This window comes from Eublepharis macularius, chromosome 9, assembly GCF_028583425.1.
Source record: "Eublepharis macularius isolate TG4126 chromosome 9, MPM_Emac_v1.0, whole genome shotgun sequence".
Classification (NCBI taxonomy): Eukaryota; Metazoa; Chordata; class Lepidosauria; order Squamata; family Eublepharidae; genus Eublepharis; species Eublepharis macularius.
Genome location: NC_072798.1, coordinates 1,379,998 through 1,406,059, shown reverse-complemented (window position 1 = coordinate 1,406,059; position 26,062 = coordinate 1,379,998). Strand labels below are relative to the sequence as shown.

At 52.4% G+C, this 26,062-nt stretch overlaps 1 protein-coding gene across 1 annotated transcript in view; it reads left to right on the top strand.

Annotated features, from left to right (window-relative positions):
• Positions 1–26,062, top strand: part of SHANK3 (SH3 and multiple ankyrin repeat domains 3) — a gene marked incomplete at its 5' end in the record, with an annotated part of 319,560 nt that overhangs the window by 231,058 nt on the left and 62,440 nt on the right. The window contains 2 exon segments of the mRNA XM_054988523.1: positions 9,423–9,505; positions 22,297–22,421. Coding sequence (XP_054844498.1) covers positions 9,423–9,505; positions 22,297–22,421 — 208 coding nt within the window.

Sequence of the window (26,062 nt, the reverse complement as noted above, 5' to 3'; positions counted from 1 at the left end):
AGCCTGCGCTTTCCATAAAAAGGCTGACAGTGACTTCCACGGTCTAGCTATAAAAAAACCCCAAGGAGCAAAGGCCAGTGAAACAATTTTAAAACATCAACAGTGATTCGGAGCAGCAGATAAAACGCGGCAGGAAAGCCTTCGGCCGCCAAGTGCAATACTTGTGTGTGGCTGGGACAGGGGCACAGGGGGCGAGGCCCCTTCCCCGATGCTAACGCAGAACAGATTAGTGGGGCATTTCCCATCTGCAGCCACGGTTCTGTTTTCTGTGCAGGAAGCAGTGGGTCTGTGCCAGGCCACAGGGGAGAGTTTCCCAAAGACAATCGGGCTGACGGGTCAGGATTGCAGGGGGAGAGGGCTGGAAAAGTGCAGGAAGCCCAGCTGGGAAGCTCAGGTGAGGCGGAGGCTGCAGGGAAATGGTTGCAGATCAGGACAGGAAATGAGGGAGCCGGGAATCCGTTAATTCAGGGCTTGTTTGGGGTGGGGGGGTGCATGGATTAGCCACCCTGCAGGAGAGATTAAGAGAGGCTGGTTGCAGGCCATCTGTGCCTGAGGACAACTTGTGTTTTTGTTTTTTAAGAGTGATTTGCTGGTAGTGTTGACAAGAGAAGCTGGTGATGGAGCGCTAGGTGCTGGACCCTGCGGGTCTGTGCACAAGGTGATGGGAAATCAGCTTTCCGTCAAGTTGCGAGCCTTTGGGGTCGGCGGAGAACGCTTCCGTCTAAACGTCCTGGCACCCGCAGCAGGCCAAACCACGCGCTCGGTGGATCCTGCGAGACTTTCAGCAGATGATGCAAACACAATGTGAAGGGGACCCCCCGCAAAAGGGGAGGGGGCGCTCCTTGAAAGCACAGCCTTGGGGGAACGGGCGCAGCAGCTGCCTTACCGTCTGCCTGTCCCCCACCAGGGCTTGCTGGCTCAGCTGCTCCAGAGCAAACGTCCCACTCCAGCCAGCTGCCCCCCCCCGTTACTTCCTGGGGAGGGGGGGTCACCTTTAGTAGGAATGGTTTGCTCTTCTGCAGCTAGCCAGACCCTTCGTCTTGCCTGTCCCTTTGGAGGGTCTGGTAGAGAAGTCTTAGGCCTGCCAACGGGGACATGGCTGGGCCGAAGAGAGGCCTTCCGTGGATATGCCTCCCGTCCTTTAAAACAACGGGGATGGCTTCAAGCTGCTTTCGCTACCCTCAGAGCGGCACCTGGAGGTGGGGGGAATTGCTTGGCCGCTCCTGGTGCATCTTGCAAGGGGACATTTCCCACATGCCACAGCAGCAGGACCAGCTGTTCAGCCGTGTGTGCCGTTGACGGAGAGGGCACTGCCAGACTTCTTGGCCTTCTTCAGATGGCCTTCAGGAAGCTGTCATTGCTCGTCACACAGAGAGGCCTGCCAACATCTGCCAAGCATCCCATGGGGGCAGAAGTCCCAGGACTTCCTGTGCTTCCCTGCTGCTCAGGCGGGGCCTGCCAAGAGGCTGTCAGCCCCCCGCGGCCCCATCTCTGATGCAATGCACACTCATGCGGGGGGGGCACTGCAGGGGGGATGGCCAGGACCCTTGGCCAGGAGGGGTGGCCGTGCTAATCTGTCTGTAGCAGCAGAAAAGAGCGAGAGTCCAGGAGCACCTCGAAGACTCACAACATTTGTGGCAGCGCATGAGCTTCCCTGAGCCATAGCTCACTTCTCCGGATACAGCTAGAATGGGAATCCGTCTGTCCTTCTGTCTTGGAGAGGGGAGTGGTCGCAGAAGCCGAACGATAATCGCCAGTGAATGACAAGGGCAGGCGTGATTGGATAGGGTCAGGGCCACACCCACTACCGTTCCCTGCATACCCCACATAATAATAACAACAACAACATTCGATTTATATACCGCCCTTCAGGATGACTTAACACCCACTCACAGCGGTTTACAAAGTATGCCATTATTATCCCCACAACAAAACACCCTGTGAGGTGGGTGGGGCTGAGAGAGCTCTGAGAGAGCTGTGACTGGCCCAGGGTCACCCAGCTGGCTTCAAGGGGAGGACCGGGTTTGATTCCTGCATCTCCTGAGGACAAACATGGCTGGTTTTATGCATCAATAGATTCCCTCAGTTAATGGATGGAAACTCCCAATTTCTCAAGCCAAGCGACAGCCCACGGGTCATTCTCTCGGAGATGGGCTGCCTCCTCCCAGTGTGCTGAACTGACTGAAGGGCTTTTGGCTTCCTGCTCTTTGAGTTCTTCTTTTCATTCATCTTTGTTTCCCTTCTTGCTCAAAGCAATGGGTTCCTGTGGTCCTTTCCTGACTCTGAGGCCCTCCCCTGCCCATCTGTCAGCCCCTTCCCTGGGGAAAACCACAGTCAATTGCTATGTCTTGCCCTCCGTGGAGGGTGGCATCGGCTCCCAGCTGTGGACATCCTGGGTGAGGCCTCCAGTCCCACCCCTTGGCCAAGGTGCTGCAGGCAGCCATGGCTGTGTGTTGGCACTGGGCACCCCCAGCGAGGGTGCAGAAGTGAAGCCTCCTACGCATGTGGCTCTAGGAGGGAGGGCTTGTGCACTTCCCAGGGGAGGTTCCAAGCCCCCGGCCTCCTCCGTGAGGCTTCGTGGAGTGGTTTTTGTGTCCAATGAAAAGCTCCCAGTGGGCTCGGCCACCATTCCCTGCCACTCTGCACGGGGTAGCTGCTGCTTCCTTGCCAGAATCCAGGCCGGCAGTGGCCAAGCTCTGGCAGAAGCTCTGGCTGCAGAAGGGTTCCTAATGCGGCAGGCTTATGAGAGGTGGGCTTGCTTTCGAGTAAGCCTGGTGGGCCTATATGAGGCAACCAACAGCATCTTTGACAATGGGTGCACCTCCCACCGTTGACAAAGGCACACGCGAAGCCCTGTGGTGGGGGCCTTTGAATGGGGTCCCTCTAAAGCCAGAGGGTGAACGGCTCCCCCATTGCGTTGGGGACCAGAAGAGAAGCCCCTCAAGTGGCCTCTGGAGGGCGACAGCAGCGCCTGGTCTCAGCTGGGCCACTCCCACCTCTTCCCAGAGCAGAGTGATGGGGCAGGGGGGGTCTCTTTTGTCAGTCTTCCTCTCTCTGCCTGCTGCTTCTGGAAGAGCCCTGGTGCGGTTTCCATGGAAACAATGATGTCGTCCTAGACTAGCAGCTTTCCAAAATGATACAGGTGGATTCGGCACGGGGTCAGCAGCAGGTGTTCCCCACGCCTCGCACTCCAGCCGCGGCCTCGAAGCATCAGCCCAGCATTTGGGCCATCGGGTGTCTAGGTGAGAAGTGCCCGCGTCCCGTTCCTGGAAAGGGCTGCCCCAGCCCTCCGCCGCCGCCTCCTCCTCGGCCCTGAAGAAATGAGTTCTGCTCACAAAAAATGTGGCCAGCCTTTAAGGTGCCACCGGGCTCCTCCGGGCTCTGTTTTGCTACACTCGCCTGACGCATCTGCCCCCGGGGCAGAGCCACACTGGCCCGGAGGACGTCCTGCTTGGATTCCAGCCACGGGCACCGGACAGGGCTGACTCGGAAGAGCCTTGGGAGGTCCAATTAGTCAAAGACGTGGCTGGCAGCGTTCAGACCGGGGGAGGGGGCTGTGGCGAGTAGCAGAGCCCCCGCTTGGCCGGCCTGGCTGCGTTGCCTGGCGTCTGCCGTTTAAAAAGGAATCAAGTCGTCAGTGATGGGAAAGACCGCCGCCAGCCTGAGCGAGGGACCGATGGGCTGATTCAGGCAAAGGCCATCCTGCACAGAGGCCGTCCTGCACCAATCCTGGCTGCAGCCAAGGTCCTGAGTCCTGAGTCCCCGTGAGCCTGGGCAGGATGCGGTGGCTCCTGGTCCTGGCTCCGCCTGCCGTGATGGCGGGGGTGTGGCTGGCAGGTACTTGGCATGGGGCTTTGGGGTCTGCTCCGCGGCGGCTGCTCTCTGGCTTTTAAAGTGCTGAAGTACCACAGTCTTGTTCTGTATTTGGCTTTACTGATTCCATGCTGTTCCGCTATTTAAATCGCACAAAGGTGAAGTATAATGTCCCAAATCAATGAAATCCGTTTTGTAATCCCATAGACGTAGCCAAGTCCTAACAAGCTAGTATGGCAAACATCTGTTGTTGGCCCAAACGGCCCCTTTCCCTCCAGACGGGAGATCCCAGGGTGTGGGTTGGTGCCCTCCCGTGTTTCTGGACTCCTCTTAGGGCCAAGGGCCACTCCCTCCCAGGCCAGCACGGAGGCTGCTTTCGAAAGCTACCCCCCCCCTGTAGCTTGGCCACCCACGGCTCTTGCTGTCTGGTGGGTGGAGCCTGCCTTTCCACATTCCGTGTTTGTGGATCTCCACAAATTGTGTGAGCGGGGGCAACAGTGTGGCAAATGAAGTTCAGCGCAGGCAAGCGTCAAGTGGCGCACACGGGAACAAAAATTCCCACCTTCAACAATACGATGTTGGGGCCTGCACTTGGGGAGACCGAGAGGGAAAGAGACCTTGGGGTCACAGTGGTTAGCCTTATGAAAATGTCCACCCAGTGTGCACAGCAGTGAAAAGGGCAAACTCTGTGCTGGGGGTTATTGGGAAAGGAACTGAAAATAAAATAGCCCATATTATAATGCCCCTGTATAGATCTATGGAGAGGCCTCACTGGGAACACTGGGCGCCGTTCTGGTCACCGTATCTCAAAAAGGACGTTTCAGAACTGTAGGAAGTACAGAAGAGCTGTTGCATCATGTTATCTCACCTGCAGGGGGCGCATTGCTTTCAAAACCGACACATGGAAGCGAAGAGTCTCTTTGTCTCTTTCAAAGCAGCACTTAAGCACTGAACCACAGAGATGCATCGAAATGGCTTTTCTCTCCCACAGCCTCCCTCTTACAGGCAAGCAGCCCTCTGGCGGAACCGATGTCAGAGGTTTATTTTGTTCCCGGTGTCAGGTGAAAACGACGTATCCCAGCCAATAATCACTCCATGTTGTCTTTTAATAGAAAAGAGTCCAGTAGCCCCTTTAAGACTAACCAACTTTACTGTAGCATAAGCTTTCGAGAATCACAGCTCTCTTCGTCAGATGCATCTGATGAAGAGAGCTGTGGTTCTCGAAAGCTTATGCTACAGTAAAGTTGGTTAGTCTTAAAGGGGCTACTGGACTCTTTTCTATTTTGCTACTAAAGACTAACATGGCTAACTCCTCGTTGTCTTTTAAGACTTTTATAGAAATCCAGTCTAATCAATTCTGAAATGGTTAAATATACAAAAATCACCATGGTACACAGAACAGTTCCATGTGTCAAAGGTATCAGATCAAGATGGGCAGCCGAGTTTGTCTGTCTGTAGCAGTAGAAAAGCGCAAGAGTCCAGTTGTACCTAGAAGACTAACACATTTTGTGACAGAAGCTTTCTGAGGTACCCAAAGAAATGAACTGTGACTCATGAAAACTCATCGTCTACCACAAATTTTGGTAGGCTTATAGGTGCTACTGGACTCTTGCTCTTTTCTACCGCTTAAAGGTATCAGAAACAGATAAGCACATTGTTCCTTGTCCTATCTTGGATCTTAAAGATAAAATACAATTTTAAGAATCTCGCTAGAATACGTTCAGAAAGGTTAGATAGTCTCGAGGGTGTGTTGGGGGGAATTTCTTATATACGCTCAGTTATATGAAACCCTTATGACCACATCAAAACCTCCCAATTTGTCATTCTGGTGGGATGATTGAGGACTTGTGTGAGCTTTAGAGGAAATTTCTCATCAGAATACATGTCTCAAAATTGTCTACTTTTTAGACTGAGTTGTTCAAAGACACTCTGGGTGTCTTACCTGGCTTTTGAAAGTTTCCTCTTCCAAGGATGGAATAGCGAGAACATAGTTGAGCAAGTAACTTGTACACGTTTTGTTTGCAAATGTGAAACTAAAACAAATCCCCAGGCCCGCTTCTTTGTTCAACTGATACCTGTAAGACTGTAACCTGCAAAGGGGGGGGGGCAGCCAAGACGATTAGGTAATTGGAGTCTGGACTGAAGAGTCTGGGACTTTTCAGTTTAGAAAAGAGACTGGGGTGGAGGGGTATGATAGAGGTTTACAAAATAATTCATGGGGTAGAGAGGACAGGTGGAACTTTTTCTCCCTCTCCCAAAATCCTGGAACTGAAGGGCACCCAAAGAAGCACAGTAGATTCAGGACAGACGGAAGGAAATACTCCTCATTCCTCCCAGTGTAGAAATATCTTCCGAGTAGGAATCTTGTTCCTCCCTCTCAGAGGCTTGGCTTTAGATCCTGCATCAGCCCAAATGCTTCCCAGGTGCTTGTACTGACTGCTTAAGAAAGGATGCTTCGGGGATGGGTTTGGCGCGGCTGCCGTGCCTCTGCCTTCCTCCACTCAGCCAGTGGCTGGCCCTCAGCTGGCAGCGTCACTGACACAGCTTTGCATTTCTGCGTGGAACACCTGAGCAGTCTGGCGACGAAACCCTTCTTGGGTTCACTGCTTCAGGACCCAGGCGACACCCCCCCCCCGCAGAATGCTCCAGCAAGTGACTGGGGGCAGGAACGAGGTTGGAGGAGGCATCTTGGGCGTCGCCAAAGGAGCGAAATGCGGGCGCTCGGCTCTTGGGTGTCTGCTGCTCCTCAGCTCTGCTGCCCTGTTCTTCTCCATGTGGGGCAAGGCTAGCTCAGAGGCCTTCTAGCCTAGTCACTGGATTAGCGGGCAGTGCTGGGGGGGGGCATATTTGCCTCTGCAGGCTTCATACTTTCGAAGGTTCCTGTTGAAAGTGTTACCAGCCACTGGTGGGGCAAGGAGAGGGGGCAGCAGCAGCCACAGCCAAGGCAACAAACCTGTGCGACATTTCAGGTCGCACAAGATGATGCCTGAAGCCGCCTCTGTCTGTCAGGGTCACCATCATCTTCTCTGACTGGCAGCAGCAAGTCTTTCACGTCACCTGCCCGCTGAGCAGTGTGGTGTGGCAGTTAGAGCAGGGATCCCCACCAGGGTGCCCCCGGGCGCCGTGCCACCCACCGACCCCTTCTCTGCTTCCTGCCAAGTATTTTTAGAATGTGGGTGGGGCCAGGTGGGCCTTTTGGCCAGCAGAACTTCTGATCGGCCTTCAGAGATCTGATTGGCTGTGCAGTTTTTTAGAATGCCGCTTCAGCAGCAGCTGCCACCACCACAACACAGTGATTGTCACTGTGTGACTAAATGTAAGCTGCGGCAGACATTTTGTGAGTGGCTCCGCCTCCTGCAGCAGCCATTGCGTGCCGGCTTCACCTCTTGCGGCTGCTGCCACCACACTGAGAATTCCAAAGGTGCCCGCAGGCTCAAAAAGGTTGGGGACCCCTGGGTCCGAGTGCCTGGTTAGGGTCTGGGAGGATCCCGAGTGCAAATCTCTGCTCTGCCATGGAAGCTCACTGGAAGACCAGTCTTGGCCCAGCCTGCCTCCTAGGGTTGTTGTGAGGATAAAATGGAGAGGGGGGGGGAGTTGTAAGCCCATTGAGAAGAAAAGTTGGGTATAGATAACTAACTAACTAGTCAGTGAATAACTAAACGGGAGCTGCCAGGCAGTGAACCAGGGACCTTCTGCATGTGAAGCTCAGAGCCAGATCCCCTCCCTGAGCAGAGCAGGTCCTGGGGGGAGCTGGTTGCCCATGCCCCTGGCCGGCCTTGCTTGCCCCCCCCTTCTGTTCTCTCCCTCCTGGTGAATGCTTGAGCCTCGTGGAGCAGCAACTTGGGTTTGTTTTCGTCTTGCTTATGTTATGACAACAACATTTAGGAACAGGTGTGTGTTGGGGGGAGAGTAAAGAGGAAGTCCCTTCTCTTGATACTAGAATACAAGGGTCCATACTGAACCCACCATTCAGTGGAGCAAAGATGGTCCAAAAGAGAACTTGAGGTATTGTCGAAGGCTTTCACGGCCGGAGAACGATGGTTGTTGTGGGTTTTCCGGGCTGTATTGCCGTGGTCTTGGCATTGTAGTTCCTGACGTTTCGCCAGCAGCTGTGGCTGGCATCTTCAGAGGTGTAGCACCAAAAGTCCGGCGTAGCACCAATACAGCCCGGAAAACCCACAACAACCATAGAACTTGAGGTTTCCAAAAGGACCACTGACATATTTGAAGGGGCTGAGCAGTGGTGTCCCTTGGGGGTGGGGCTGGACTGGGACGTTAAAAGAACCCCAGAGCAGGTGTTATTGACCCAGGCCCAGCCAGCCAGTCATTCTTGACAGACTTATTTCCTAGCATAATAATTACCCTCAATGTCAACGAGTAAAATAGCTTGATACAAACTAATGTGCAATTTCCATTTGAAATGAATTCAGTGACGTTACTGGTCCGAAGACGCACCTCCAGGTTTCTGAGGACCCCCCCCCCGCCCCCGCGCGGGCTCTACAAGTCCCCGAAGAGCCGGATCGCTGCTCGAAAGCCCCTTTCGCCGGGCCAAGCCCGCAGGGTCTTCTCAACAGTCCGGTGCCCGATCCACTGGTCCTTTACAATGTGGATACTCTGCAGGCTGCAGGGGGGGGGGTCAGCTAGAGGGCTCTTCGGGCTCAGGGACCCCCCCCCTCCTCCCTGGAGCCGAGGACGGGAGCTCCGGCTCTGGACGCTCAGGCCCGGGAGACCCAGTTGGGCTTGACGGTGCTCGTGGGCCCGCGTCTCATCTGTCCAGGGGGCAGAGGCGGCCCCGCGGGCTCTGAGGGTGCGCGCGATTCGGGCCCCCGCGCAAGCCCCGGGTGGCAGCGCAGTCGCGTGCCTGCGCGCCGCCGCCCCCCCCCCCCCCGTCCGCGGCCACTCGGACTCTGCGGGAAGAGAACCGAAGCGGCAAGAAACACGACGCGCCGCGAGCCTTCCCGCCCCGGACGGGCTCCGCGTCCCGCCCGCCACCGGCGCCCAGCCCCGGGCAAGGGACCCCTGCAGGCGGCGGCCCGCCCCGGGTCTCCGCGCGTGGCCGTGTGCGCGCGCCGCGCGGGGGGTGTGTCTGTGCCTGCGCCGCCGCGGGGGCGAGCCTGGCCGGTGCCGCTGTGGCCGCGTGTGCCGCGCGCCGGAGCGCCGCCCTGCCCGCTGCCGCCCTCCCCGCGCGGGCCGCGCCCCCTGCCCGGTCTCTTGGCGAGCGCGGCCGGGCGGGGCTCCGTGCATGGCCCCGCCGGCCTCCAACCGGACCACGCAGCCCCGCCGCCCGCCTCGGGCTGAGTGACAGGCGGGGGGCGGCGCAGGTGAGGCGGCCGCTCCCGCCCCCCCCCCCCCGCCGAGCCGAGCCTTCCAACGCGAAGCCCCCCCCCGCGAAGGCGGCCCCGCGCCCAGGGGAGCCCCGCGCGCGCGGGATCGGTCGGGCGGCGCGCCTGCCCGCCCCCTCCGCTCCCCTCCCCTCCCCCTGCAGGTGACCGCGGGGGGCAGCGGGGGGCCCGACCCCGCGGCAGCTCCGCCCTGCCCTGCCCTGCCCTGCCCGCCATGGCGCTGCCCGCCCCCCCCAGCCTGATCCTCTTGTGCTCTTTCCTGCCCAGTGACTACATCGTCGAGGAGAAGGCGGCCGTGCTGCAGAAGAGGGAGCATGAGGGCTTCGGCTTCGTCCTGCGAGGGGCCAAAGGTGAGTGTCCGGGGCCGGGCGCGCCCTCGCCCTCCGCGCGCCTTTGCGCCGCCGCCGCCGCCGCTTCCCCTGCAGGGCTCCTGGACCCGCGGGGCGGGGCGGGGGGCTGGGAGGGAGGGGGCTGGGGGCAAGCCCGCCCCGAGAGGGGGCCGCTGTGCCCATGGGGGGGGCACCAGCTCTCCCCCAGACCGTGCCTTTGTGTCTGGGAGCAGAGCTGGAGGGGGCTCTCTGTCCGGGGGAGGGGAGCAGCCCTGGCGGTGAGGAGGGGGCTGAGGGAGGGAGGGAGGGGTCGTGCCGAAGGGAGAGAATGGCTTTGGAAGGGTGGGCTGGAGGGGATGCGTTTGGGAGCAGGCTGCAGCAGATGCAGGTGTTGGTGTCCCAGCTACCTGGAGGGAAGTCCTGCAAGGGAAAGGGGGCACAGCAGCATGGGGGGGGGGGTGCCAGGTGAGACTTTGCAGCTGCCTCTGCCAGATGCGCTGGGGGGGGGGTTGGGTGGCTGATGCTGTTCAAATATGTTGGAGCCATTCCCAGCCCAGCCCTGATTTCAGTCCTTTTCTTTCAACCCGCCTCTCTTGCTCCTTTGCTAAAGGGAGCCAGGGCTGGCAGGCAAGTGCCCTTCTCCCCCCCCCCCCATGGTTCTGGGCAGTGGGGGAAGGAATGCCTCCTGCCAAAGGTCAGACCTCTTCTTCCGTTTTTGCCTTTGCCGGGCTGGGAGCTCCTGCCTGGTAATGCCCGGCTCTAAGGAAGACCTGCCTGCCTGCCTCTCAGAAGAGGGGGGTGGGGTGGGTGCTCCATTGGCCTCCTGGGTCTTCAAGACGCATTTGCACGTGCAGGGCTAAGAATGACTGCCCTCGGGCAGCGGAAGCAGATTGCCCATCTCGTGAGCAGGACGTATCCTAAAGAGTTTGGGTTTCGCCTCTTTATAAAAGGCTGTTTTCCATCCTGGAAGAACACCGCGTAATAAATTCAGTAAAAAGTTCAATGAAGCCTACTTTAAAAGCAGGTGTTTCCCCCAACAGCAGCTCCTCCAAGCCTTCTGCTATTGAACATTTATTTATTTATGAAAATACCCCCCCCCCCTTTTCCTATGGCTCAGTTCTGCCACTGCTGATTCAAAGGGGAAGGGCTTACAACCGTTGTCAAAACGGAGTGGCGTGGGCGTCTTCACAACCCCTCTGGTATGGAGATCCCATAAGGCAGCTCCCGGCACTGGAATGGTGCCCTTTCTCACCGTCTGTTTTGACCTGGGGCTGGGCGTGAGTTGCCAGTAGAAGCACCTGGGCTGTTATCCAAGGAGGCGGCTTGTCAGGTCTGAGGACCCAAGGCAAGAGGAGCGTTGAGCATTACTGCCAGCGCTTTGAGTTGAACCCGGAAGCAGGTTGGTCGGCGGCGCGGCTGCTCTAGCCCCAGCAGACTATGGTCCCAGTCCCCCACCCTAGGGAAGTCAGACCGCTGCATTCTGCACCTGCAGGCTCTTCTCTGTTCTCTTTAAGGGCAGGTCCAGGTCGCATGTATTTCAGGAGTCAAAGAGGGAAGTTACTGGTCAGTGGGGCAAGCTTTGTTCTGTCTGTTGGGGTAAAAGTCTCTGTGCACGTTGAAAGTGAAATTCAATCCAGACCATTGGGGCAACTGTGGCCACCTGCTTTTCAGAAGCAGGCCTGGATCTATCAAAGCCTGCATCAACACAGAGCAAGATCCGCGTCCATGAGCACTTTAAAGACCAACTAGATTTCTAAGGCATGAGCTTTTGAGAGTCAAAGATCCTTTCGTCAGATTAACGCAGGCATCAGCGCTCTGTCAGCCCTAAAGGAGTCCAGTTTCTCCAGTGCCACTGAGTTTCTTAACCTCCATTTTTTCCTGGCTTATGTGGATTCCGTTTCATTTTGTTCACCTTCATCCATGTAACTGCAGTTTGTGGACACCTGACCTGATTCTGCACCCTTCACTGGAGCATATCAGCCAATGGAGCAATTGCAGGCTGAATTGGGGGGGGGTAGATATGTGGCTATGTCCTCTGCCCTGGCCCCGTCAAAGTCCAGACCCCTGAAGAAGACCACAACCTCTGAACAAAAGCCATGCCCCAGAAATGGAGGGGCTTACTCTCAGAAGGCTCCCTGGAGCTCTTGTGTCTTCCAAAGGGCCAGTGTGACCAACTGGGAAGCGTTTTGTAAGCCATTGAAGCAGCACAGGAGGAAACCTTCAACCTTCCAGCTCTTACCGTGTGTGTTTAGTGCCCCCCGAGCTCCTCAAAGATGGGGAGGGCGTAAGAGCTCTTCATATTGATACATTTCCACGTGTGGGTTGATGCGCCATTCATCACCCTCAGAATTCCACACGTGGCTCATGCTGAGGTGTTGGAACCTCGGGGGACTGGTCATGGTACCTGTGGCGAGCAGAGGTCGGGGCTTTTAGAAAATCTGGATTGTGGAGGTGAAAAGGAAGAAAAGTTGGCTGACAAGCAAAGGCTGACAAGTAAGGGGGGCACGATGGGGCTCTGTAAAATTACGCACAGAGTAGAGAGAACTTTTTACAATGAAGCTGACAGGCAGCAGATTCAGGAGGGACAAAAGGAAACACGCTTCTTCATTCGACAAGCGATTAAATGTAGAATATGTCGCCAGAGGATGTAGCGATGGCTACAGGTATAGATGGCTTTAAAAGGGGGCTCGATAAATTCGTGGAGGATAGGTCTATCAGAGGCTACAAGCCACGGCGACTAGCAGGAATCTCCACATCCAGAGGCCGTCAACCTGTGAGTCCCAGTGCCGGAAGGCAACATCAGGGGCTGGCCTTGACCTCCGTGTTGGCCACTGTGAGGCAGGATGCTGGACGAGATGGATTGCTGAGTTCTCCATCCATGTTTGGCATTTGTGTGGCAGGCCTAGAGGCAGCTGCAAGAACTTGTGCTGTCATGGTTCCCGGGAGGAACAAGGGACGGTCTTACTCTGGTCCATGGCAGTGCCCAGTTCAGTTGGCTGCGGTTGGGCAGCTACTGCCCACAGTCATCGACTCTGGGGCCTGCTGCGTGCCGTTCCTCGGATGGCCGTGGAGCTGGCCTGGGACCACAGAAGGAGACTTTGAGGCTGGGCCTGGCTTGACAAAGTGCTACTCAGGGCACCCCCTCTCAGTTTACTTTCGCAGTTAGATTTTGCCAAATTGGAGTGATGCAAGGGAAGGGGAAGGCCTGACTCCTCTCTACTCTTGTACGGCCCTTTAGAAAAGGGGCCTGCCCTGGTCCAGCTTGGCCGGCGCCCTGGGGCTAGAGCCGTGTCCGTACGGGGCTTTCGGGGGCAGGAAGTACCTGGGGAGTGCTGACAAAGCGCATCTGATACAGGCAAGCCGTGGGACTGATGCCACATGGGACTTCTCGCAAGCAGCCGAGTGGAGGATGTTCATGGCCTGCCAGGAGACGAAGGGCTCCTGAGTAAAAGGTGTGCCACTCCCCCCTCCCAAGGTGGGGAGTGGCATAAGGAAAGAATTTTAAAGCCTCTCCCCACCACAGTCTCCCCCTAAAAACAAAGCCCCGGCAGCTACCAGCCATTAAAAACTTCTTTTTCCGTGGTCACTGATGTACGCACAACGTGTAGCTCTTCCCTAAAAGATGTCAAGAGGAGACCTCTCCCCCCTGCCCCGAGATAGAGGCACCCCTAGAAGGAAGAACAGGTGACGGAGCAGTCAGTGGCGACAGGCATGAGATTGTGGAAGGAGAGAGAGTGCAGAAGGTAAGGTGGAGATCTGTGGATGCACTCCAGGAAGAGGGAGAGGTGAGGAAGAGAAGGTATCGCCTGGCTTTCACACTAGGGCCTGTTAGCACTGCCTTAGATCAGTTGAAAGCAGAATTAATTGAGAGCCAGTTTGGTGGTGTGGTTAAGAGCACGGGACTCTAATCTGGAGAGCTGGGTCTGAGTCCCCACTCCTCCACTTGAAGTCAGCTGGGTGACCTTGGGTGAGTCACAGCTCTCTCAGAGCTCTCTCAGCCCCACCCACCTCCCAGGGTGATTGTTGTGGGGTAATAATAACACTTTGTAAACCGCTCTGAGTGGGCATTAAGTTGTCCTGAAGGGCGCTATATAAATCGAATGTTATTATTATGTTATTATTAAAACTGTCGATTCTTATGGCCGTTAATATATTACTGTGTTTCTCATAAAACTCTGCTATACCCACTCCTAAAGCAAGATCCTATTGTATTTTAACTCAGAAAAAGTCCTGTTTCCCTATGCAGCTGTCATTTTCATTCATTTCTTCTTTCCACCTTTCCTCCAATCAACTTTTATCGCTTGAATTCATTTTTTCTTGTTTTCTCATGATTGTGGCATTCCTGAATCAGCCCTTAATTAGCTAGCTTCTGTTCCCTGTAGAGTATAGAGGGGGCTTTAATTACCCGCTTCCTCTTTGCAGCCAGAGTAATTTCTCATTTTTTTTGTTTTGTTTTAGATTGCAGTTCCGTGATTGCAATCATAGAAAACATTAATGAGCAATTGCTCTGGCTGCAGAGAGGAAGCGGGTAATTAAAGCTGCCTTTTTTTTGCCTGGCATTGAATACAAACTTGCTAATTGAACTGAAACTTAATCCAGACAATACAGAAGTGCAGAAGGACTAAACTGGGATTTCATGCGCCCAATTCAAAGTGTTGGTGCTGCTGACCTTAAAGACTGCCTAGTTCCATACAGACCTACCAAACCGATCAGGCCATTTTACAAGAACTTACTTTGAGTTGCCCCACTTTCTGTGATTAGGTGGGTGGCAACCCGAGACGGGGCCTTTTCCGTTGTGACACCAAAATTACAGAACTCACTCCCCAGGGATATTTGTCGTCTTCTCTTACTGTTGTTTGCCAGAAGGTAAAGACTTTTTGTTTCATCTGACCTTGGTGGCCCTAACTGGGCAGAAAGGTGGGAAATAATTTTTAACATAAATAAATTGGAAAGAGTAATATTAAAAGGACAAGACTATCAATCCACTCACCCTCCCTCCCTAGCCCGCCTTTCTCACTGACTCTCAAGGCAGATTATACAGTACAGTCAGTAGGATGAGACATCTAATAAGCAATAAGATAAGAATGGGATTTCAGAAACAGGCAGAAATCTGGACAGAGGGAGGGGGTGCTGTGGCTCAGTGGAAAAGCCTCTGCTTTGGGTGCAGGTAATGAGGGATGTGAAGAACCTCTGCCGGAGACCCCGGAGAGCTGCTGCCGGTCTGTGTGGACAATACTCACTTGATGGCCTGATTCAGTATAAAGCAGCTTCCTGCATTCAATTAAGCATGGCATTTTAAACAAAAAGTAGATGTTATTCTATAGCAGATTCAGAGGAGTGAGCCGTGTTAGTCTGTAGTAGCAAAACAGAAAAGACTCCAGTAGCACCTTTAAGACTAACCCACTTTACTGTAGCATAAGCTTTCGAGAATCACAGTTAGTTCTTGCATCTGACGACGAGAACTGATTCTCGAAAGCTTAGGCTACAGTAAACTGGGTTAGTCTTAAAGGTGCTACTGGACTCTTTTCTATTCTGTAGCCGAAATGCAATGAGAAAAAGTTAATGCGTATAGCAACAGTTGATGCATACCATACAGGTGTCAAGTCCACAGACCGGTTGCCTACCTTGAAACATCTCCTGAACCGTTCCCTTGTATTGTAGCCCTGTCACCTTGATAGACATACCCTCCTGAACAGTTCTGTTTTACATACTTTGTGGAATGACGGAAGTGTGGGAGCCTTCCTCACCTCTTCAGGCCGGCCACGGCAGGGAATGCGCACGTGTGGGCTGTCGTTGATCTTGCCCATTTGCTGGGCGGCACCCGCAGAAGGCCCCAAACACATGAGCAAAGCTGTCATGGCAGAGGAGAGGCAGCCCAGCCGAACTGAGGTCCAAGGCCATGAAGCGGTACATGTGTGACAGCCAGCACACCTTGAATGGAGCCCAGGGGGTGGCTGCAGTGGGAGTCATATGCAGGCTTCTCTTAGCTCCTGAAGCACCTGCAATGGAGTGCCTATTCCCGTCTCATTAAGGCTTTCTAACCACCCAGTGTCAAGATTTATATCCTAACTCTGAGCCGCTTCAAGGCCTTTGTGTTGAGACCTAAAACAAAGATCTTGCTTTTGGAGAGCCTGTCAATTAGTACAAATACTCTGTGTGGGTTCCTCTTGTTTTAATTCTCCCGATCAAGGCACACAGAGATTCCTCGTTCGAGTTCATTTTTTATTGAAATAAACTCTAATCTTTTTAATAAAGCAAGATATCAAAATATTAAAGGACCAGTAAGACTGGAACAAATACAAGCAACAAAGATTAATTCTCCTAACATCTCTCCATTAAATCTAAGATTGATTCAAAATCGAGTTTACTATCAAATGCATTGAATTTTCAGTAGACAAGTATGATTTTCTCACCTAGCTCTTCATGAGATTTCTTTCAGCAGCATCTTTTATATTAATTGGCACATAATATCTTTAAAGAAATCTAAGATCTTTCACACATGACAACAATATAAAATTATGATTGGTTTTGGATTTAACTAGTTATTCAGATATTCAATCATGTGCCATTCTACCTAGCCAAAAATGATGCTATTTCCAGCTGAAATATAAGCTGTATAAATCATTAGAAAGTGACAGGAAAAGTTAAGTGAGCAGATCTTGATTGGTTCATTCAAAGGGCTACAGAACATTTATCTGCTACTGTCCACTATTTTTAATTGGCTGTCAAAGATGAAAAGAACGTCACTGTGATTATACAGCCTGTTGAAAAAACTACATTAACGTTCATACAAAGTTCACTAGAATACAGGTGTACTGCTAAAGTATCGCAAGGGCCAGCGCCCCCGTTGAGGCAAGCCCCATGACCACCTCCAGCGCTGAGGGGTCGCTGGGGCCAGGGGCAGCGGCGTGCGGGCGGCTGACCAGGAGGGATGGGAAGCTCCCCACGCGCCACCCTGGCCACCTGCCACTCCTGGCCTGCAGCTGCAGCCTCCCAGCTCTCCCGTGCTGCTGCCTCCATGGGCCAGGTGCCACAGGCGTCCAGGATGACGCACAGAGCAACGGAGCGGGAGGGCTGGGAGGACACACATGCGCCGCCTCAGCCACCCGCCATGCCTGGCTGGGCCAGCAGCCTCCCAGCCCTCACGCCCCACAGTCCAGGTGCGCGCATGCACGCAGGGCCAGGAGCAGCCCTAAAACTGCCCCCCCCCCCACCTAGCCTCAGGCGCCAGAAACCCTGGCACCAGACCTAGGTATAACGTGCTCTTATCCATATTCCCATTACACACCAGCTGGAGTTTCTGAGTTGACTTCTCTCGATCGATGTAGAATGCATTTCTGTAATCTGGTCTCAGCGTTACTGTGGCATGATCCAGGTGGACAGATCAGCCAAGTCCAGGTAGGGGCCATCTTTGGGCTAAATGAAGATGGCAGGAAGAATTTTTTGCAACTGCATTAATTTGGTTCTCTAGCAGTAATGCTGGGTCCAGTCTAACTCCAAGGCTCTTACCTGAGTCAGCAAGAGTCAGTTGAACCTCACTGAACGAGGGAAGTCCCATGTCCTTCAAGACTTCTGCCTTCTGTAAGGAGGTAACCCTCAAAAAGACTTCCCTGCACGAGTTTAAATATTTGAAAGGCTGTCATTTGGAGGAGGGCAAAGAGCTGTTCCAGTTGGCAGCAGAGGGTAGGACCCGAAGCAATGGGCTAAAACTACATGCACAAAGGTACCAGCTGGATATTAGGAAAAACCTTTTCACCATCGGAGTAGTTCAAAAGTGGAATCAGCTGCCTAGGGAGGTGGTGGTGAGCTCCCCCTCACTGGCAGTTTTCAAGAAGAGGCTGGATGAATCCTTGTCAGAGATGCTTTAGGCTGATCCTGCACTAGGCAGGGGGTTGAACTAGATGGTCTGTATGGCCCCTTCCAACTCTGTGGTTCTGTGAGTTAAAGAACTTTACCGATAAGCTGCCAGTTTCGGCTCCTACTCCATCTTTGTCAGGAATGGCGTTTCTCTACAGGCATAAGACATATATAGGATTCTAAGCGCGGTTGAATTCCCAGATCCCCACCCCCTTGAGGAAACGGTCAGCTAAGTTCGAGAGGAGGCATCTAGGCAGGAAAAAGCAGAGCTGACTTTGGAAAAGTCTCAAGGTCGTGGGTGTCCGTGCAGGCGCCTCTTCCCAGGCTCAGGTGAGAGGAGGGTAGGAGAACAGACAGATAACAGTAGAGACAGCCCCTCCCTTGCGTACTTTCACCTCCCAGTCAAGAAATAGCTTCAGCCTTTAGTGATACCCACAGCAACAGGGCACAAACAAACATGACACGGGATGTATTGTCGAAGGCTTTCACAGCCGGAGAACGATGGTTGTTATGGGTTTTCCGGGCTGTATTGCCGTGGTCTTGGCATTGTAGTTCCTGACGTTTCGCCAGCAGCTGTGGCTGGCATCTTCAGAGGTGTAGCACCAAAAGACAGAGATCTCTCAGTGTCACCCACAACAACCATTGCACGGGATCTTGTTGGGTATGACAGGTGAACACCTGACACCTTCCCAACCAATATTACCTTTATCTTGTTGGGATTCAGGTTCAGTTTATTTGCTCTTAGCCACTTAATCACAGCAGTCGGACCTAGCTCAGGACCTACACTGCATCAGCAGGAGGTTTGGATAGAGATTTGGATAGAGACCTCAGTAAGCAAATCAGTGACAATCCCAAACTACATGTGGTATCTTCTAAGGGTCCTACACAGAGACTGGGTAGCACGGGGGATACAATTGCACCCTCTGGGTTCACTGTATTAAAGGCAGCAGATAAATCCAATCAGAGCAGCCCTGAGACATGGCCTTTGTCTCCATTCAAATGGAGATTATCAGCTAAAGCCACCAGTACTATATCCATTTCATTGCCTAGCCTGAGACCAGACTGAAAAGGCCCCAAGTTTTGTCCCTGAGTTGTCCAAGAAGGCCTGGAGTTGGTACACCATCACTCTTGCAAACACTATGCCCAGAAAGGGTATATTAGAGACAGGGTGATAATTGGCCACATCATTTTTCTGTAGGGAAGACTTTTTAAGTAGTCGATGAGTAACCGGCTCTTTAAGAGGCCAAGAGAAGGTGCCTTGGGTCAGTGACTGATTTATGATGGACATCAATTACTTGTTAACATTGTTTAGATTGCACCTGAGAATAATTTTTTTTTAAACTTGCATGCTTTATTTCAGTCCAGTTCTTCCCTCCCCTTTATTATATTCTGTATAACTGGATATTCTTTTTCAAAAACTAGTAATATCCCAACAGTATGCACCGCTGGCATATTAAATCAAGTCCTTTTACAAGGTTCTGACCATCTTTGGACATTTCAGTTCCACAGGATATTTGGAATAGCGGCATTATCTTGCCTTCTTGGGGCGGGGGGGGGGCGGGTTCTCCTCACCATTGCACCTTAATGCATTTGGTTAATTTATTTTATTGTTTATTGTATGTTGATTTTAGAATTGTTTTCTTATTGATTTTAACTGTTTTTCACCGCCCAGAGCCCCTGAGGATGGGTGGTTTATAAATCGAAATAATAATAATAATAATAATAATAATAATAATAATAATAATAATAATTCTGGAAAAACCAGAAAGAAACGTGCGTCTTGGTCTTTACAGAACGCGGTGTCCTGGTGGGCCTGGTTTCCCAAGGCAGAGCACACCAACGGCCTTGTAGACCCCATCCTTTCGTGCCGTCAGCTCATCTCTCAGAAGACCTTCCCCAGACTCATGTTTCCCCATTGATCTTACTTTATAGTGTATTACTCTCTATTATACACTCTATTATAGTGTATTTATAGTGTATTACTCTGTTTGCAATTGGAAGCCTCAGGTTGCATGAGGCAGGAGCGCCGAGTTGACAGGCCGGCATGAACAGAAGTTACAGGAGTTGCTTTCTATAAAAATTTTTTTCTAAGCATTCTGTTCAGTGGCCAGCACATAGTTGGTACAAAATCAGTTCAAAGCTGCAGCCCCTCCTCCCAGTCTGCCCTTGGGCAAGAGCACACACACACACACACACACCTGTGGAACAAGGTGATCCAGAAGGGAGCTTGCCCTTCCGGGGGTGCCCGTTCTCTCTTCAGTGCAGCAAAAGCCTGTTTAGATGTGCAGGACATGTTTCGCTTGGTGAGGCCTTCCCCACGTGCCGCTCCGTCGTCTCTGTCTCTGCCTCTCAGTTTTACCTGTCTGAGTCCGGGGGCATCTGGTGCAAAAGCCCACCTGGAAGAACAAATTGCCAATTCAGAAAGCGACAAGAGCAGTTCCCGAGTATGGATCTGCCACAGTGCTTCTTTGGAGCTTGGGGAGGAGGCCTCTGCCTTGGGACAGTCCTGTTGACGTACCTCCGTTGTGTAGTTTGTAAGTGACTGGGCTGCGAATCAGCACTCTGTTGGTTTGAGTCCCACTCCTGCCATGAGCGCAGCAGGTGGCCTTGGGCAAGCTGCTCCTCTCAGTCCCAGCTGGATTGTGGAGCTGATAACAATACTGACTTTGTTCACTGCTGTGAAAGGGGCACTCCTCTGTCTAGAAGAGGGTTATATACGTGCAGTTGTTGTTGTTATCATTATTATCAAATGAAAGATTGCTTGGCAGGTAACTGCTACTACAGAACAGAGAGGGTACCATTTCCCTGATAGAAGCCTCCTCCCAGGGTATAAAAGCCGCTTTCATGTGGGGACTGGTTTCCCACTGGGGGGCAGAGCAGAGAACGGCTGCATCTCCCCTCTGATCTACATGACACACTGTTTGTATTAAAACTTTTGGAGGACTAGTAACAGAAGTGTTGAAATACACCTTTAAGTCTAAATTGTGAAACCAAAAGCCGGTAATTCTGTGTGACTCCACCCAATATTTCAGTCATTGGGACTACTGCAATCTGTGCATGAGTTGGAACCCAGCTGTAAACTCATTGCTGGCAGAAAGGAGGGGGCAGGGGTGAACCTCCAAGGGCAGGGTCTTTTCATGCTTAAATGTGCTAATGCAGGACCCTGGTTTACCATCTCCCACCTTCCTAGAATGATGCGCTTTAAAGGACAAAGGTTGCTAACAGCCCAATGGCTAGATAGTAAACCCTTCCTTTTGGAGGGAGTAAGACCTAAACCACCCCAAGGTGGGACAGACTCCCCAGGGAAGATGATCAAATTATCTGGATCCAAAAAAGATGTGCTCGTATCTCATGGCTTCTGACCCCATGCAAGATTAAAGCTTTACCTAGGGGAGGCATCTTGTCCAGGGGGTAAGGGACAATGAAGACAAGTCCCAACCATGAGAACTAAGGTCATGTCGAACTTGAGATACTGCAACTTCAAGTAATACGAGCCAGTTGTGCTTAAACATTGTTTAGGATAAGTACCGAGAGTAGGGAAAGGGGTCTGCGTGTTTTCACCTTTTTTTTGTACCCTTGCTCAGCCTGAATGCTTGAACAGACCATGTATATTCTTTTTATTCATTTATTATATGTTCTTATATTCTGAATGATTTCTAGAAACATCCCATGCCTATTTGGTCTTGCTATCCAAAATTTGGTAGTGAAAAGGGCAAATGGTAAGCTTGCCGTCTCTGGAGCACCATAGCTTGAGATTGCAGAATTGCAATAGATCCCACCGCACTCGCTTGTAGGAGCAAAGTGGGATGTACGGCAACTAGGCGAAGCCTCTAAAACAGCAGCAGAGCTCCAGAGTGGTGGACGGGCAACGCCATGCAGCTGGGGAAGCTCTCGGTTGCTGGTGGCAGCAGATAATACCCAGTTGGTTTTTTTTATACCCCCTGGAAATAAGGGGAAGGGGTGGAGCATCACAGAGAAGAAGCTCGGGATGGTCTCGGGGTTCTGGCTTCCTGGGGACCAACCTGAAGGAGCTAGAGAAGTGAAGGCCCAGAAAAAAACTCGAGAAATTTGGAGCTTTTTTCAGTTTTTCCAGTGGAAAAAACGGAATATGTGGGGGAACACCGGAAATAAACTCCTGTGAAATATTTTCTCTTCTAGAATGTATTAAATGCTTCTTAGGGCAAGGTTTTTAACATTCAAAATGTACAGCGTGAAAAAGTTTGATGACTTTCTTAATTTAAATTTGGAAGAGCACTGAAAAATTTCTTATACTCTACACATACACAATGTTTTCAAGATTTTTTAAATTTAAATGTTAATAAATTTGGCAACACTTAATATGTTTGAATGTCTTTAATGATAATACATTATTAAAGAGGTCAATGTTTTTAATGTTGTGAAGTTTAGCTTAATATCCCAGCATCCTCGCAGACCTACCTATTGTAACTCTATAAGGGAGTTTCTATCCAAATAATATATTTTCTTTTGTTTACTACAGAATATGTTTTTTATTTTTAACAAATTATTAATTCCATTAATATGTCAGATAATCCAATTTTATATCCTAAGTTATAAAAATGCTGTTAAATTAGGAAAAAGGAGTTTCGGTTTGATAGGAAATAAAGCCTTGCATGTATTTCAGTTCCCCCTAAATTTCTGGGGGTTTCGTAAATGAAAAAAGGTCAGTCCCCCCCCCCTCCCATGGTTTCAACATTTCTGGAAATTTTATCTTCTCTCGAAAGAGCAGGAGAGACTTGCAAGTTCCATTTTTTCACAACATGAAATACGTTACCTTGGTTGGGTCGCCACACCAGCTGAAGCAGTTCACAGTCCAGGGGATCCAAGAAAGCAGCCAAGGCTGCGGGGCAGGCCCAGTTGCACACCACACACGTTGGTATTTGGGTCACACGGACCTTTGCCCACCCCCGGCTGACCCGCCACCCTCTTTGTTTCAGCGGAGACCCCGATTGAGGAGTTCACCCCGACGCCTGCGTTCCCAGCACTCCAGTACTTGGAATCCGTGGATGTGGAGGGTGTGGCCTGGCGAGCAGGACTTCGCACGGGAGACTTCCTGATCGAGGTGAGTCCTGCAGTGGGTGTGAGCAGGAGGAGGATTTCTGTGGCTGACAGCGTGCAGCGCTGCCTCAGGCCCTGGGTGCCCCCCCCCCCGGGCCAGCCTCGTCTCCCTTGGCCAGCAGTTCCTCAGGATCCCAGCACGAGGTCTTCTGCATCCCATCCCCTGGGCCCTTCTGCGTGCAGAGCAGGTGTTCTGCCCCTGAGCCGTGGCCCCAACCAAGCATCTGACGAAGAGAGCTGTGGCTCTCCAAAGCTTATGCTGCAGTAAAGTTGGTTAGTCTTAAAGGTGCTACTGGACTCTTCTCTATTTTGCTAGACAAACTGCGTCTCTTCCTTCTGGCATCTGCAGCTCCTCAGGAGGGCTACGCGTGACATCTGGCTGTGCTTGCTGCCAGGATCCTGGCACTCCAGGTGTGGAACGCTTCCCTCCGGAGGCCCGCCAAGCCCCTCCCCTTTGCAGCTTTCAGAGGCGGAAATGGTGCCGCTGTGCTTATTCATGGATAAGCAGCCGTGCTGGATCCGGCCAGTAGCCCAGCTAGTCCAATGCCTGCTTCTGACAGTGGCCAGGCAGATGTCCCCAGCAGGCTTGCAGTCAAAGCAGGGAGGCCAAAGGCACTCTCTTTTCTTGTCCCCCAGCTGTTTGTATTTAGAGGTAGACTGCCTCTGAATGTGGAGGTTCCCTTTAGTCATCCCAGCCAGTAGCTGTAGAGAGGCCTCTCCTCTCTGACTCTGTCTCACCCCCTCTGGCAGCCGCCCCTGCCTGTGGCCAGCACCACATTCACTTCTTTGAGTGAAGAACTACTGTTTCTGTTCTTTTAATTTTTGTCTGATGATTGAATTTCAAATTATTCTGTGGCACATCATCTGGCGTGCAGTTCTGGAAAGGTTCACTCTAAATATTCAGCGGCGTGAAAGGCATCGTTATCGCGGCCGTTGGAAGAACGGAGGATAGCTCCAGATTTCTCTCTGTCTCCTGTTTCCCTGGCTGTGATTCAACTCCAGCAGCAGAACTGCTTTGTTAGGAAACTGGAGGGGCGCTTGTTGGGGGGAGGGGGGGGCTTTAAGAGGACTAACTCTTGGCAAATGCAGGTATCCGTGGCTACGAAGCGTGGTGACTAAAACGGACCTCCACGTTCAGATGCAGTCAGCCGCTGAATCCCAGAGCCAGGAGGAAACGTCAGGGAAAGGCCCCGGCCTCTGTGCCCAGTTTGACCCTCCATAGTAACTAGTTGGCCGCCATGAAGATAGTTGCAGGTGGGTGGCCGTGTGGGTCTGTAGTAGAAGAGCAAAATTTGGGACCAGGAGCACCTTAAAGACCCCCTGGAGATCCCCAGGGCAGGGGCTTCCGAGAGTCCAAGCTCCCTTCTTCAGATACGACGTTTGTGAAAAGGCAAAAGTCTTTATACTCCAGGCAGAAGGTATTGCAAACGAGGGTGTCAGGAAGCTGACTATAATACGTGTCGCAGTTAGCTTGATAGAGCAATACCCCTCCCACCCTCTACCTGGATTAAAAAGACTCCTGCCTTTCTCCAGCCCTTGTATCTGAAGAAGGGGGCTTTGGCCCTCAGAAGCCCATGCCCTGGGGATCTCCAGGGGCTCTTTAAGGTGTTGCTGGACCTGAATCTCGCTCAGCGCGTGAGACGGGGTGCTGGGCCAGAGGAGGCTTCACCGGTCTAATCTATCAGGGCTCCTCTGATGGTCTTTGTTCAGTGTTTTTTGCCTTGAAAAGCAAACCCAGCCGGAAACGGGGCAGTTGCTGGTGCTGGGCAGAGGGAAGAAACAGCTGCCGAAGCTCTCGAGAAATTAAACGCAAGCAGACTCGCGGCTGTGCGGTGGGGAGCCTGGCAGAAGTGTGCTTTTCAGTGTGTGTCCTCTCAAGCTGGAGTGCTGCAGCCAGGGAGCAGGAAGTCCTTGAAGCCATATAACAGAAGCCATTAAAAGCAAAAGGAACCCTTTTTAAAGGTCACCGAACAGGATAGATGTGGTGGGAGGAATTGCGTGGTGCCATTTCCTTTGCCACGATGGGCGTCACAAGGACAGTCCACAAGGTGTCTCCTCCACACTTCATCCAACCATCACAATAGCAGAGGGCTGGCAAGGAGGAGGGGGAAGAATCCCTTTGGCCCGTCCGCCGGATGCTGCCTTCTGTGCTGGGCAAACGTGGCGTCTCCCCAAAGAAGGCTTTTCTGCGTCCTGTGCAACAAATACGTTTCCGCTGCATCTGTACTAAAGGAATGTTTGGCCCCAAACCACTTGTTGAGGTCAGGTCTTGTGTATCCCGTAACGTGATCTTTTCCCCCTGTACTCACCAGTTAGCAGGAGAGTAGAGTATCTCTGGGCATGTGCAAAGTATTTTTTTTCCTTAGCTGGTCATCCAGAAATAGGAGGCAGCAGGCATGTATAAGTGGTACTGTGTGTGGGCGGTGGGTCTTTGGCATGATTGGCAGTTTTCTGCATGGGCTCCCAGGTGTGCCTGCTTCTGCCGTCTATGAAAGCCTGAACCGATATCTTTACCTCCGGCCCTTTGAAAAGGGAAGTCTCTTTGCGAGGAGCAGGGCAGGAGGGTGAAGGGGCTGCTTCTGTTCCAGGGCAAGTCGGCCTTTGCACCCCTCTTTAATACGAAGCCATTGCTGCACGCAGATAGCCAGAAAGCGGAAGAGTGTCAGTTGACATAGAAGATGCTACCGAGATAAGAAGTTGGGGTATTGCTGAAAGAAATCTGATGAGGAGCGAGGGGAGAAAACTGTTTTTGCCTGTATGCCTATTGAAGAAGCGGAAGAGTTCATAGATCAGAGCAGAAGAGAGACCGACAGAGACAGAGAGACAGCCCTGGCTCAGATCTCAGGGCCTCGGCTAACTAGAAGGGGTTCCGTGCTGCACTTAAGTGGCCTACAGTGGCTTACAGTGCAGCAGGCTGCCACGGGACTGATAAGCCCTCAAGAGGAGGCTGTTCGGTTGGCGTGAACGGGGGGGGGGCTTAGCAAAGCATGCACCCGTCAGTCACTGGGCTCCATCACAAAGCACAAACCTTGATGCCACTGGGACTCTTGGGACTTCTGCCCTCACAACGTTTCTGTGAGGTAGGTCAGCCTGAGGACTTGTGCCTGGGTTTTAGGCCTGGGCAAGGAAGTTAAAAAATGGTTGCAGTGACATCTGCTTTGAAACAGCTTTTCAGGGGTGGGGGGAACCAGCCAGAAGGCTCGTCTTGAGTGCCTGCCCGTTAGGACTCTCTCTGTAAGCCCCAAAAGCTACACGAGGGGGCAGCCGAACTGCTGGGGCAGCTGAACTACTTCACGAAACTGCGGGCGGGCCGTCCGATTCATATTCCGGGGCTGGTTTTTGAAGGAAAACTGCAGATGCAACTTGGACTCTGTTTTTTGGTGCCCAGCAGTTTTGTAGAGTTGGTTCTTACCACATTTCTCTTGGAAAACCCCTAAGATAAGTTTAAAAATAGGTTAGTGCCCTTGTTTTTTGTTCTTTTGATTGGACAGGTTCTGCCGGGGGGTGGGGGGTGGGGGGCGCTTGATCCCTGTCCTGAGGCGCCTTCAGGCCAAGCAGCGAAAGACGTTGGGGACCTGAGATCCCTCTCTCCCCTCCCTTTTGATTTCTGTGAACAGCGTCTGTGTTGGAGGGCAGGGACCCCCT